Consider the following 13,673-nt stretch of genomic DNA (forward strand, 5'->3'; position numbering starts at 1 on the left):
AGGTGACCGTACCGTGTTTTCCTAGGTGAGCCGCCTCCCGGAATCTAGAGACAGGCCGGTCCTTCCATGACATTTCGCTAAGCTGAGCTTGTCCGTCTTGCCCACAAACCACTCAGGCATCCAGGAGCCAAGAGTATGATGTGCAGCTTAAACTCTGGGCATGAGAGAAACCCCTTCCTCTGAGTGGCCGGTCCCTCATCCGTCAGAGAGAGAGAGAGAGAGAGAGAGAGAGAAAATCAGTTTTTCTCTCCTCACTTCCCAGGGGCGGAGCCAAGAGGGATTTTAATAGAACATTTTCAATTCCTTGAAAATAAATTGCCTCCATGCCACAGAGGAGAAGGATATAGATTCTCCCGAGTGGGATAAATTTACTTTATACTGAGCTTCAAATCCAAAGTAATACCCAGTCCTCCCCGGTTTGGGCAATTTATTTTTTGTTCAGTGCCTTGTTGAGCCTCCCCAAAAGACTCTACCCTGTGTGTCTGGACTGTCAGTGACAGAGCTCATGGGCTCCGAACAGCCCTGACCTCAGCATTCCTGGTGTAGTTCTTACCTGCTTGATGGACACGCTCGTCACACTGAGTTATCAGTCAGCCACCTTTCTCCCGATTGATCTTTTTTTTTTTTTTTTTTTTTTAACATTTATTTATTTTTGAGACAGAGAGAGACAGAGCATGAACGGGGGAGGGGCAGAGAGAGAGGGAGACACAGAATCTGAAACAGGCTCCAGGCTCTGAGCTGTCAGCACAGAGCCCGATGTGGGGCTCGAACTCATCAACTGCGAGATCATGACCTGAGCCAAAGTCGGCCACTTAACTGACTGAGCCACCCAGGAGCCCCCCGATTGATCTTTTTACTGCTGCCTCTCAATTCTTTTTTTTTTTTTCTTCTTCTTCTTCTTCTTTTTAATCAGCTCTAAGTCTGGTCAGTGCGGTTTCTTGTAGAAAAACTAAAAACATTTATCACTTCCCAGGTGTGGGATGCTAACGTAGTTCATTTTTCAAAGCCAGTGGTGAGTAATGGGACCCTATGAAGGCAGCTAGCTGTCTGAGGGGGACAGTTGTCTTGTTAACTGTTGAACATCTGTGTGTCTGCAATGTCCCCCTGCACGGATTAGCTGCCTGATAAATCGTTTTGTCACATCATCCTGGCTCTGGGGTGAGCCCATCCCGTTGACGCCAATTAATTCCTTACGTGGAAAAGTGTCTGAGGTTGGTCTCTGCCCCCAAGCCAGGGAGTTTTATTTTTCCTTCAAGACTGTCACCGCTGACCTGCTTCTGTGTTTTAAAAACACGGAAGAAGACCGCCCTGACCTTATTTATTTAAAACGTTAGCTTTTCCCGTGCCCCCCCCCCCCCACAGGAAAGGACACGTAGCCTCTTTTTCACATCCTCTCACGTAGCGTTTCCCCTCACTGTGTTGGTAGGTTTAGATTCCACCATTTTTTTCCGTTGGAACGTTTGTGTCCATGTGCTCTGTCTCCACCCGTGAAGCCCTTTGAAGAGCATATGGACCCCATTTGTGTATTTATTTATTTTGAGAGGGAGAGAAAGAGCGAGGGGCAGAGCGAGAGGGAGGGAAAGAACTGCAAGCATACTCTATGCCACCGCCGGTGCAGAGCCGGGCACGGGGCTTGGAGTCACGACCCGTGAGCTCACGACCTGAGCCGAAACCGAGAGTCGGACGCTTAACTGACTGAGCCACCCAGGCGCCCCTGGACCCCGTTTATTAAGACACTGGTGTGTGTGGACATGTGGGCTTCTACAGACGGCTTGTAACTTATTCCCAGGTCTCTGGCTCCGTGTCTCCCTCCAGTCTTCCCTCACTCGGCATCCCGTTCCTAGCCCAGGTGCCTTGTTGGTGTAAAACCCTGTGGTGTAAATAGATCTGACTGCTTGAGGCTGCTGTGAGCATTTTGCTCCTAAGCTACCCCGTTCAACTGGACGTCTGCTCGGCCGGTGTCTCCACCCACCCCCCGTTTCACCTGCACGTATGAGGGGCTTCTACGCCACCTCTGTATTCTCAGTCGGGCACTGAGGGTTCTGTCGGGTTTTTTAAACCACGGTTTTTGCCCCGCCGGAGTGTCCCAAGGTACCAGAGTGTTTGAAACAAAACTAAAGTTTTACGGGCCCCAGATAGCTCCCCATAAGCCTGGTTTGCCCCGGGGCAGTGTGTTGATAGCGAAATAAGCGGTCGTTTCAGATTACCTCATATGAATTGGTATTTTGGGGTAGCCGGGCCGTAGCTTTTCCCAGACGTAGGAAAATAGTACTGCAGTTAACCAAGGGGAGCTAAGGCTCGAGTTGGAAAACTACGGATCTTTTTGAAAAGCCTAACCGCCTCCCGGCATCACGCCCTGCTCCCCTGACCGTGGGAGACCCTTCGCCACCGCTCCGGGGTGTCCCCCTGGGAGGGGGGGTCGGCTCACGCGCCCGTTTGATGGACAGGAGTGTCTTGCCCCTGAGGCCGGGCCCCAAACCAAGCAGCTCCCTGTGCCTGTGTCCTGCTCCAGATCGATGCCTTCCAGCACATGCAGCACTTCGTGCAGACCATGCAGCAGCAAGCCCAGCACGCCATCGCCAGCGAGGACCAGCAGCACAAGCAGGAGCTGCACAAGCTCATGGCCAGGTGGGGCCCTCCGGGCCGGGGCCGGTCGTGCTCCAGTCCCGCCAATGCCAGCCGCCTCTGCAGCACGGGGAGGGGGGGCGCGCAGGGCTCCGTGGGCCGCTAGTTGCTGACCCGGCTCTTTCCGGTGGGGACCCCAGGCGGCCATCGAATCGTGCCGCTCCAGAGCCCCTGCTGCTGTCTTCCCAGGATTCAGCAGCCTGAGAGCATCCACGTGCTGTGGTCCTCCCTCCTGGTGTCTGGCTTTAGAGTTAGACTCCTTATCGCTTCTCGGCCTCTCGGCTAAGATCAAGTGTAGAGTGAGACTCCTCGTTTGCAAACGCCAGATACGCCGCTGCCTTGCTGTGTGACTTCAGATGCATGACTTAACCGCTCTGTGCCTCAGTTTCCCCACCATTTATAAAAGGGATAACGAGAGCTCCTATTTGTGAGGGTGGTAGGAGGTGATATGAGGGTTAATAGAACAAACATGGCAACGATTTAGAGCCGTACCTGGAATGGAGTAGCAATCAGTTGATGTTGGCTCTTAATGTTATTAGTATATGTGTAATATTTTGATATGTATTGTATCATTCATTATAAATGGAGGAGAAGGGAGAAGTGAGGGAGAAGCCAGGAGCAGTCGATCAGGAAAGTTACTCAACAGCCAACTCCCACCAAACACTGACATGGGGGTGGACAGGTCCATACAGACCTGCCCATCCCAGGTACTGGTTTATGCTAGCATTGAAGGACACGTCAAGGGGAAGAGACGATACGTAAAATACGCATCCCCGAAGCCCGTTTTTTTCCCTCCTGTGCGGTTGAGAATTCTGATGGTTCCACCACGTCGCTTCCCGAGAGCAAGCATGACTGTCCGGGAGGCTTTCGTGCCCCCCTGACACAATCAGTTGTCCTCCCTGGTGGAGGGCGAGGGCTGGTGTGCGGGCACGGCGACACGGGGGCCCGTTTCTCTGTTTCCAGGTGTTTCCTGAAACTCGGGGAGTGGCAGCTGAACCTGCAGGGCATCAATGAGAGCACCATCCCCAAAGTGCTGCAGTACTACAGCGCCGCCACGGAGCACGACCGCGGCTGGTACAAGGTAACCGCGGCCCAGGCCGCGTCCCAGCCCCGCCTCCTCTGGGGGCAGAGCCCGGCTCCCGGCGTCCCGAGCGCTTGTGCTTTACGGCAGAGCCTCGTGGTGCCGGTCCGATTCTGGGCATTTGCTCGTTGGACTGCCAGAGGCCCCTTACGAGCTTAATCGATACAGAAAGATCGATCGAATCTTTTATCTGCGAGATACTTTACTGCACCGTTATTACGTGTGTGGCTCTGGGGAATGCTGTTGTCTTCCAGACTCTTAGCGGATTGTTTTCCTACGAGCATCTGGACACACAGTTAATCTCTGGGACTCTGTCTTCCCTTGGGTCATCCGCTCCTTCCCGGCTTCTTCCTGATTTCCATCCCTGCCTGGTCCTCATCTAAGAACTTGACTTTCTCTTATTTGTATTGGAAAGCTCTGGGTAACATCCTGTTACGGCATAGGAGACTTTTCAGGAAGATAAACAAAATCAGAAAATGTATCAAAGATGTGGTTGACCGGTAGAGGAGGGATTTTTGGAAGAACACATCTTTGAGGAGAGCACATTCCCTGAGTTTTTAGACCTTCCTCAGGGACCTCCTGGTAATGGCCACATGCTGTAACACATGTCATCATTTCTTTCCAGTATTTCTTTAACTTGTTGATACTTTGTGATTTAATCCCTCTGGGATCAAAAGGTGCATCTGAAGACACAGAAGCATCCACAGTAAAAATCTTACCCTGATTTAAGCATGCTTCATTCTGATCGGAAAAATGCCTATTTCGTGGTGGCAGCAGCTATTACTCTATCTAGAATAGCTTCAGTCGTACGCTGGAAAATATAGCCAGCAAACCCTTGACTAGCCGGAACCTTACCAGTTAGAACTCTCTCCTAACCAGATGAGAAAAGAAACGAGTCATGAGGGGAAAAAAACGGACTCCAGGAATTTAAGTTTTTCCCTCGTATGAGTCCTTTGGGGTCTATGCTGTCTTACTGCCCATGGTGTGGTCCCATCGGTGTGCAGAGACTGGTCCCGTGTTGCTCACCGCGTCCCCTGGCTCATTGCCCGTCATGCAGGGGATATAGAGGAGTGATCTGTTGACTAAATGAAGGTATTGGGAAACTGAGCCTGGGTCATTGTAGAATTGTCACTCATCAAATAAAGGTCAACTGTGGTCAACCTACTCTGCTTGGGTGGAAAAATGGAGACATTTATGTTAAAGAAAGGTTTCTAGCAAGGGATGCAAAGGAATTGCCTGATTATCCAGAAAGTCCAACTCTTAGCGGATTATTTAATGTCCTGCCCCCACTGCAAACTCACGAGGCCCCCAAATCAAAGCGTGCCTCCTGCTGTCTACACCAGGCAGTGCTGTACCGTCCTTGAACATGGCACGGGGGTGGATAGTTCGTCCTTTACCAAAATAAGCACCAAAGGCTTCTCCCAGCAAACAGTCATGGCCCATCGGCTCTCTGACAGGCCGCGCACCCTGGCCGGATGGGAGAGCTGGATGGCGGAACGCCGGCCCCCATACGTGCTCTTGATGTGCTCCCCTTCCCACTGGCCTGGAACCTGGTTAGGACTTGCACCACTAAGTCTCTGCTGTCTTAAACAAGCTGTTTCATATACCAGCTGCCAAGGGAATCTTCCAAACCTAGAATGAAATGGGACCTCCTTGACCTAATATGTCAACCCGTCCGTAATCTGATCCCGCTGCTTCACTAACCCTCCCCTCACCTCCTCCTGCGCACCTGCACTCCAATCAGGTCTGTTTGTTTCCTGTGAACCGCCCTATGCTGGCCACCCCCCACCTTCGTCCCTGACCTCCCCAGGCCAGGAAGTCCCTGCTGCTGGCTTCTTGTCCCTGCCTTGTCCGTTGAAGGCTGCTCTTCAAGCCCTCCCCTAAATCCCTCCCCTCTCTGTGAAGCTTGCCCTGGCCTGCCCGCTGCCCGTCTCTCCTTGCCCCCCACCCCCCGCCACGTTTGCCTGTCGTTGGGTTGCTGGGCCCCCCACCAGACCAGAAGGGCCCTGAGGTGAGGACCCGGCGTGCCTCTCCCGGGGCGCCCCTCCCCCACAGCACTCGCCACAGTGCTGGTACAGTAAGGGCCCCACAAAATGAAGGAATCGGGCTGCGTCTAGTAAAAGGCCCCATTCCCCAGTGTTTCGGTGAAGTGCAGTTTTGCTCTGCTGGCCACTGAGAGGGAAGGGCAGCCCCTTGGCACTCAGGCCTCCTCATCCTCGACTCTCGCCACACCCAGGCCTGGCACGCGTGGGCAGTGATGAACTTCGAAGCCGTGCTGCACTACAAACATCAGAACCAAGCCCGCGACGAGAAGAAGAAGCTGCGTCACGCCAGCGGGGCCAACGTCACCAGCACGACCACTGCCGCCACCACAGCGGCCACCGCCACCGCCACGGCCACCAGCACCGAGGGCAGCAACAGCGAGAGTGAGGCCGAGAGCACCGAGAACAGCCCCACCCCGTCCCCTCTGCAGAAGAAGGTCACTGAGGTACCCTTCCCTTCCTCCCTCACCGAGGACAGACCCAGGCAGCAGGCGCTCTGAGGACTGGGGTGTTGGCAGGGCCCTCATGAACCCGGGCTTCACCCCGAAATGCCACGTACAGCTAGACGATGTTGCTCATTTGCCATCCGCCGTTGTTTGAGACGGTGCCCTTGTGCTCATATTTGTATTTGAGGCGTTGCTATGGCCCCAAAGCTGAAGATTCAGTTTCTTGTCATTCTTCCCATGAGAATGAGCTCATTCCCTGAAAGCCCTGCACCTGCGCGCGTGGGTGGCCGTGCACATCTGCGGGTCCACTTGAGGACAGAGGCCGACGGGATCCGTCCTCTGCCTTCGCCTTTGCTCCCCGCGCCCCACCTCCCTCCAGGCTGTCAGTTCAGGGACCAGCGTGTTCAGACTCCGCGCCCCTCCTCCTGCCACCCTGCTCAGGAAGCCACCGTTAGCCCAAGATGATAGCCATTGTGACACAGTTGCCATTTATTGAGTGCTTGCCGTGTGCAGGTACTAGTCCAGAGGCTCGTCATGCATTAACTGATTTAACTTGGTAACCACTCCTTGAGGTAGATACTGTTGGGATGCTGCTAGGCCCCTCTTACGGATGGGAACACTAAGGCAAGAATGTGTGTTCCAACAGGATTTGTCCAAAACCCTCTTGATGTACACCGTCCCTGCCGTCCAGGGCTTCTTCCGTTCTATCTCCTTGTCGCGAGGCAACAACCTCCAGGACACGCTGAGGTATCGAAGGGCGGGCCCTGCTAGGCTGCGTGAGCCTCTGCGGGACACAGAATGACACGGAGGTCCCCTCCCCCGCCCCACCCTGATGGGTGTATCCAAGGGGAACTGCTGACAGGCCTCCCCCTGCCAAGACCCAGGAGGAGGAGTGGCCTGGGAGCACTCCGTGCGCTGTGTTCTGTCGGGAGGAAGCCCGAGTGCCGAAATGCCCTCGGCTTTTAGAGGCCACTTAGGAAGGCCTAAACATGGCACAGACCGGCCAGTCCGGAGACCATAGGTGACAAGGGGCAGCTAAGTCCCACATTTAGCCCGTTGACTCTGTTCTACAGGTGATTTTCTATACGTGCAAAGATTATCCACGATTAGCCCTGGGCTCATCTGTCCGATTTCCGAGCTTGCACCGTGCCAATCCCTCTACGTTGTCTGGGATAAAATAAGCATTCACTTGGGATGCCCCTCCTCGTGTGAGCCCAGTTCTAAACGGCCATCACCACCCACCCTCCCAGGCGGTCCTGAGACCAAACACTGGGGAGCCACCGATTTGAGGCCCTGCCAGTTAATTCTTTTCTCAAGAACCTTGAAGATTAAAACACACACACGCACAAGCTGGGAGACTAAGTTTTCTGTGACTTTCTCATGTTTCGTTTCCAGAGTCCTCACCCTGTGGTTTGATTACGGTCACTGGCCGGACGTAAACGAAGCCTTGGTGGAGGGGGTGAAGGCGATCCAGATTGACACGTGGTTACAGGTAAGGTGGGGTCAGACTCACTCCTGGTCTGCCTCCTCCTGGAGTCACGCGTGTTCAGTCAACAGTGGTAAAGAGGTAGGGGTCGAGCCATAGTTTCTTGAGTTTCTCCCAGAGGACTGAAGGGAACGAACCGTTTCAGAGCTTCCCAGCATCTCCCGCGACAAGTTGTAAGAGCTGGTCGTTGCCCGGGAGAATAACTAGTTGTTTCTGTGTCTCACGTGCTGCATTCCGGGTCTTTCTGAATACCAGGTCATACCTCAGCTCATTGCAAGAATTGATACGCCCAGGCCCTTGGTGGGACGCCTCATCCACCAGCTTCTCACCGACATTGGCCGGTACCACCCCCAGGTACGTGGGCGCCTGGGCGGTTTCTCCTCAAACAGCTGGCCTTTTGACCTGGTGCTCAGCCTCTCCCAAAGCTGCTCTAGAGACGCAAGTGCAGGAACTGGGAGCCAGGCATCCCACCCGTGCAGCTGGAGGTCCCAGGCCCGGGGCCTTCCCGAAGACAAAGAGCCCCCCACCCGCCCCGAGACTGAGCAGCGCCCCCGCCTGGTGGACTCACAGGAGCGCTGGCGGCCATTTCTCTTGTCCTCCTGAAAGTCAGAGTTTGCGAATGTTCCTTCTGTGTCTGCCTCAGGCCCTCATCTATCCCCTGACCGTGGCCTCCAAGTCCACCACCACGGCCCGCCACAACGCAGCCAACAAGATTCTGAAGAACATGTGTGAGCACAGTAACACCCTGGTCCAGCAGGCCATGATGGTGAGTCAGGAGTCTGTGTGGGCCTTCGTGGACCCCACCATCTAGCCAGAGGTCTTGAGGGAGATGGTTTCTTCCTCACGACAGTGCTGCTGAAAGGAGTACCTCCTGTCTCTCCAAGACATGCCTTTTTTTTTTTTTTTTTTTTTTTTTTTAAGAGAGCGCGAGAACATGAGCAGGGGAGGGGCAGAGAGGGAGAAAGAGAATCTCAGGCAGGCTCCGCACTCAGCATGGAGCCCAAGGCAGGGCTTCGTGACCCGAGCCAAGATCAACAGTCAGACGCTCAACCAACTGAGCCACCCAAGCACCCCCAAGACAGGCCTTTCCGAGGTTAGCTCATCCTCAGCGCTTGTCTCTTTCCCCTCTTTGGTCCAGGTGAGTGAGGAACTGATCCGCGTGGCCATCCTCTGGCACGAGATGTGGCACGAAGGCCTGGAAGAAGCGTCTCGTTTATACTTTGGGGAGAGGAACGTGAAAGGCATGTTTGAGGTGTTGGAGCCCCTGCATGCTATGATGGAACGGGGCCCCCAGACTCTGAAGGAAACGTCTTTTAATCAGGTATGGGATAAGAAAGTGCGACACGACGTGACCCAAAGCCGCCACCAGACCCCTTTCCCTCTGGTCTTTCTGCTGACTTGAATACAGTGTTCTCCGAACTGAGGTCACAATATAAAAACACCAGCACAAGTTTAGTTGTCACTAACTTATGGGGACCCTCCCCAGATTTTAACCAGAAAACCACAAGATTCTTCCCGAGGTCATCTCGCCTCTCCTCTGACCTTACTTTGCCCATAAGCCGTCCTGGGATTGGGGCCTCCAGGACCGGAGAGCTACGCCTTGCCAGGGGCCGGAGCCATCCGGCCATAGCGTGTGCCTGAGCGGCTCTGCTGTCTGGGCTTGGGGGTTCAGCCCGCGGCCTAGTCCGCACCTTGACAGCTCGCATCCCTCCCCCGCTTCCCCGCTCAGGCGTATGGGCGAGACTTAATGGAGGCCCAAGAGTGGTGCAGGAAGTACATGAAATCGGGAAACGTGAAGGACCTCACTCAAGCCTGGGACCTCTACTATCACGTGTTCAGACGAATCTCAAAGCAGCTGCCTCAGGTGGGTCTCCGGGTTCTGGCGGGAACTGTCAGTAGAGTCCTGTGTGTCTTACTTTTTATGAACGTTCTAACGCTAACTCTGAAGCATCTGGCTGCACTTCTGTCGGCAGACAAGTCATTGCTATCAGCAGTCCGTTGAAAACTGCCTAAATGGCATTGAAATTCCTCCCTGGAGGTAGAAAACTAAATCCTGTGGTTAATTATTTACAGCTCACATCCTTAGAACTGCAGTATGTTTCCCCCAAACTTCTGATGTGCCGGGACCTTGAATTGGCCGTGCCGGGAACATACGACCCCCACCAGCCGATCATCCGCATTCAGTCCATAGCGCCGTCTCTCCAGGTCATCACCTCCAAGCAGCGGCCCCGGAAGTTGACCCTCATGGGTAAGGACCCCTGTGCTCGCGCCACCTGCGTCTCCCTCCCACCCTGGCCGAACCCCTCCCCTTTGCTGAAATTAGCGCTTACCGTTCACACCACCCATCTTTCATATGCGACACCTCGCTCCTGCTTATTGAGAGAGAAACAGAGGGCAAGCGGGCTCCTTATTACGTCCTCCTCAGGACTCCCACTGCATTCATATCACGTGCTCGCTTACCTGAAGCCGGACAGCCCTGCAGCAGGACAGGTGGAGGGAACCGTAAAGGTGTTCAGCGTGGGGACGTGGGGGTGGGGGGCGGCTTCGGGGACTGACCAGGCCAGCAAAGAGGAGCCTGGATGCAGGTGTGGCAGGGGACGAGCAGGGCTGGAGAAAGGGCTCCCGGGCTCTTGAATATTCTTTTACCGTCACAGTCTCTCTCTGTGGGAAATGGTTGTGTAAAATGAACAACCGAGGTAGAAACGAGTTCTCACGGGCAGCTCTGTCACCTCACGTAGTTGCAGGATGCCTGGACGCTCTGGTGGTCCTTTGAGGGTTCTCACCTTTAAAAAGGCTCGTGCTAATTATTTATTTAATAAAGGCTTATTCATTTTTGAGAGAAAGAGAGAGTGCGCACGCATGCACGCAGAGGGGGGTTGGGGACGGAGGATCCGAAGCCGGCTCCGAACTGACACCAGCGAGCCCCATGCGGGTCGCGAACTCCTGAACCGTAAGATCATGACTTGAGCTGAAGTTGGACACTCAACCGACTGAGCCACCCAGGCGCCTCAGAAAGGCTCGTGCTTTTTAAATGCAGTAGTTATTCACCACCAGTTAGTCGTGGTACACAAGTGATTGTGCCCGTGGGCTGGCGTCTCCTGTACCAAATTGTGTGTCACTCAGGTTCTCCACGGTGTCTCATTAGAGACTTGGATGAAGGACCCGTGTCCAGGGTGTGACAGGGTTAAGAGAGCCAACAGTGAGAAGCTGTGACTTGCCCCCACCCTCCAGACCCGAGAGGGCAAGGAGCCCGTCAAGGGCATGTGACCTGGAAAGAGGGGCCATTCACCAGAAGCTGTAGCCCAGACGGAGGGAACACGGCTGTTTCTAGAACTGGAGCCTGGCCGCTCGTCAGGGGCAAACCCTTGGGCCTCTCCGTCTTCCCACCCTCTGACCTCCTGCCATGGTCCCAGCCCAACCGGGAGCCTGGGTGATGAGGTCTCTAGGGGTCAGGCTTCACAGGGCCCAAGCACACCAGAGAAGGGCGGAGAGTGGGTTGTGAGGGAACGTCCGGAGTGACCATCTCTGTGCAGAGTCCTTCCTGATCCTCAGAGACAGAGCTTTTTAAAATTTTATTTTTCACTTGAGACCATTTTTCATTTTGCACTGGGAGACCATCAAAACTAGCGCCATTCTTTTCATGAGGTCCAGGGCGTTTTTTCGTGTTTGGGGCAAGTGTGACCGGGTAGGGTCCGCATAGTCTGTAGGAGCTCGTGAGTCCGGGGCCGGTCTGTGCTAACTGCTCCCACCATTCCTCACAGGCAGCAACGGGCATGAGTTTGTTTTCCTCCTGAAGGGCCACGAGGACCTGCGGCAGGACGAGCGAGTGATGCAGCTCTTCGGCCTGGTGAACACCCTCCTGGCCAACGACCCCACGTCTCTTCGCAAGAACCTCAGGTATTCAGGACATGGGGCGGGGGGCACGGCAGTGACAGGTCTTCTAGGGTCTCCTTACGTCCCTTCACGAAATCAGTTATAGAACTATGTACCCAGACAGGAAGTCCTCAACAGCCAAGGTGGCAAACACAAAGAGAAGAATTTGTAGTTTTAACGTGCTTGCACGGGAAATGCCTGTGACAACGCCAAAGGGTCCGGAATAGAACAACCCGTGGCCATTAGACTAGAGGTGCTATACATTTGGTGTGTTTGACCTTCCCTGTCCACCCCGCCCTCCCTCCTCTTCCTGTTAAGAACACGGATGTTAAGTGGCGAGGCGGTTTTCGGCTGAGAATCGCTGGGCCGCTCCCCCGAAGCGGGGAGGTTGCCAGGCAGGTTGAGGAGGCTGATGCCGTCCCCGTCCACAGCCATATCCTTCTGGGAAGCGCCCTCGTTGCACACCTCACGACAGCCCTGCGCAGGGGACTTCGTTCGGCCCATTTACGTGTGTTGCGAGCGGGTCAAAGATGCACCCTTTTTACTGTCCGATAACCCTCCTTTCCTGTGGGTGCCAGCATCCAGAGATACGCTGTCATCCCCTTATCAACCAACTCGGGCCTCATCGGCTGGGTCCCCCACTGCGACACGCTGCACGCCCTCATCCGGGACTACAGAGAGAAAAAGAAGATCCTTCTCAACATCGAGCATCGCATCATGTTGCGGGTACGTGATGAGGCTGCCAAGCCCAGCGCTTTCACGCCTGGACACAACTCACAAGTTGAGAAGTTTAGGCAAAGCTGCACTTGTCGTTCTTCGGTGTTTGTGAATCACCGAAAAGTCTATTGAGAATTAGCTACGGAAGAAGTTTTAATGAAGTGAGTCCTACAGCAGATTACCTCTAAGAAACAGAAGGACCCTAGAGCCCAGAAATTAGGTTTCGGTCATTCCAGGTGAGACTGGCCGGGATCGTTTATCGGGCAGTGTGTATCTACCGAACACCTAATGTGTACAGGGCACTGGCCACGTGGGGAAATGTGTAGTGGACGCGTAAGTAGTAAGAAAGAGACTCGTTTGTTACCTGGAACCTTGACGCCCGCACTGCTGTCATTCCCACCAGCAGGCCTGTACTCAGGGTGGGGCCTGATGTTTTATCCTCAGGCCCTGGCAGTTCCCCTGTGGTCATTGGGTTTGAGGGGCCACACCCTTGTGCCTCCTGCACTGGTCTTCCTTCCTCTTCCTTTGGGCCGGGGTGGTGAAACTAGCACCCAGCTCTGCCCGGGCCCCGAGCCTTGTTTCTTCCTGGGTCCACGCTGCTAGTCTGGGGCCGCCCTCAGAATGGTTGTGTCCTGATGCAGATGGCTCCGGACTACGACCATCTGACGCTGATGCAGAAGGTGGAGGTGTTCGAGCACGCCGTCAATAACACGGCCGGGGATGACCTGGCCAAGCTGCTATGGCTGAAAAGCCCCAGCTCCGAGGTACGACACGCCACGCCCTCTGGCCCACTCGCTTGTCGGGGATGGCCTTCTTGTTCCTTCACGTGTGCTGGCGGACTCGTCTTTGTAATGATTCTAGATTATGTGCGGTCTTTTCTAGCAGCAATTAAATGGGAGAGCCGTGCAGCTTAGCAGATAGAAATTTAGTAACTTAATGTTTCTCCCATTTCTTGCAATAGTCTTTGAGTTCTTTACGTTAAGGCTGTTACATCTTTTTCACGTACGGTATAAATTTCCTGTCCGTTTGGTTTTTTAATTTTGTTAATGGTATGTTTCCTGGTTTGGGATTTTTGTTTCGTTTTTGATACGCAAACTTTTTTGAAAGTTAGAAGTTACCAGGTTTTTTGTCCTTTTCTTTGGAGTTTCTGCCTTTGGCCTTACATTTAGAAAGGCCATCCCCACCTCAAGGTTATGTATCTTTTTACATTTATTTTCTTGTACTGATTCTAAGATTTATTTATCCATTTAAATCCTCAACCCAGGGGCGCCTGGGTGGCTCAGTTGCTTAAGTGTCTTGTTTCTTGACTTTGGCTCAGCTCGTGATCTCATGGTTCGTGAGACCAAGCCCTCACATCAGGCTCTGTGCTGACAGTGCAGAGTCTGCTTGGGATTCTGTCTCTC

The 13,673-nt window shown here is 54.0% G+C and overlaps 1 protein-coding gene across 2 annotated transcripts in view; it reads left to right on the forward strand.

Annotated features, from left to right (window-relative positions):
• MTOR (mechanistic target of rapamycin kinase) overlaps window positions 1-13,673 on the forward strand; it is a 133,555-nt gene that overhangs the window by 108,554 nt on the left and 11,328 nt on the right. For both annotated transcript variants that reach the window (XM_058719094.1, XM_058719093.1), the window contains exons 37-49: window positions 2,513-2,628; window positions 3,589-3,706; window positions 5,943-6,194; window positions 6,841-6,941; window positions 7,590-7,686; window positions 7,936-8,034; window positions 8,324-8,446; window positions 8,819-9,001; window positions 9,410-9,544; window positions 9,754-9,928; window positions 11,442-11,577; window positions 12,132-12,279; window positions 12,912-13,034. In XM_058719094.1, coding sequence (XP_058575077.1) covers window positions 2,513-2,628; window positions 3,589-3,706; window positions 5,943-6,194; window positions 6,841-6,941; window positions 7,590-7,686; window positions 7,936-8,034; window positions 8,324-8,446; window positions 8,819-9,001; window positions 9,410-9,544; window positions 9,754-9,928; window positions 11,442-11,577; window positions 12,132-12,279; window positions 12,912-13,034 — 1,806 coding nt within the window. The remainder of the gene's footprint in view (window positions 1-2,512; window positions 2,629-3,588; window positions 3,707-5,942; window positions 6,195-6,840; window positions 6,942-7,589; window positions 7,687-7,935; window positions 8,035-8,323; window positions 8,447-8,818; window positions 9,002-9,409; window positions 9,545-9,753; window positions 9,929-11,441; window positions 11,578-12,131; window positions 12,280-12,911; window positions 13,035-13,673) is intronic.

This window comes from Neofelis nebulosa, chromosome 2 (genome assembly GCF_028018385.1).
Source record: "Neofelis nebulosa isolate mNeoNeb1 chromosome 2, mNeoNeb1.pri, whole genome shotgun sequence".
NCBI classification, from domain to species: Eukaryota; Metazoa; Chordata; class Mammalia; order Carnivora; family Felidae; genus Neofelis; species Neofelis nebulosa.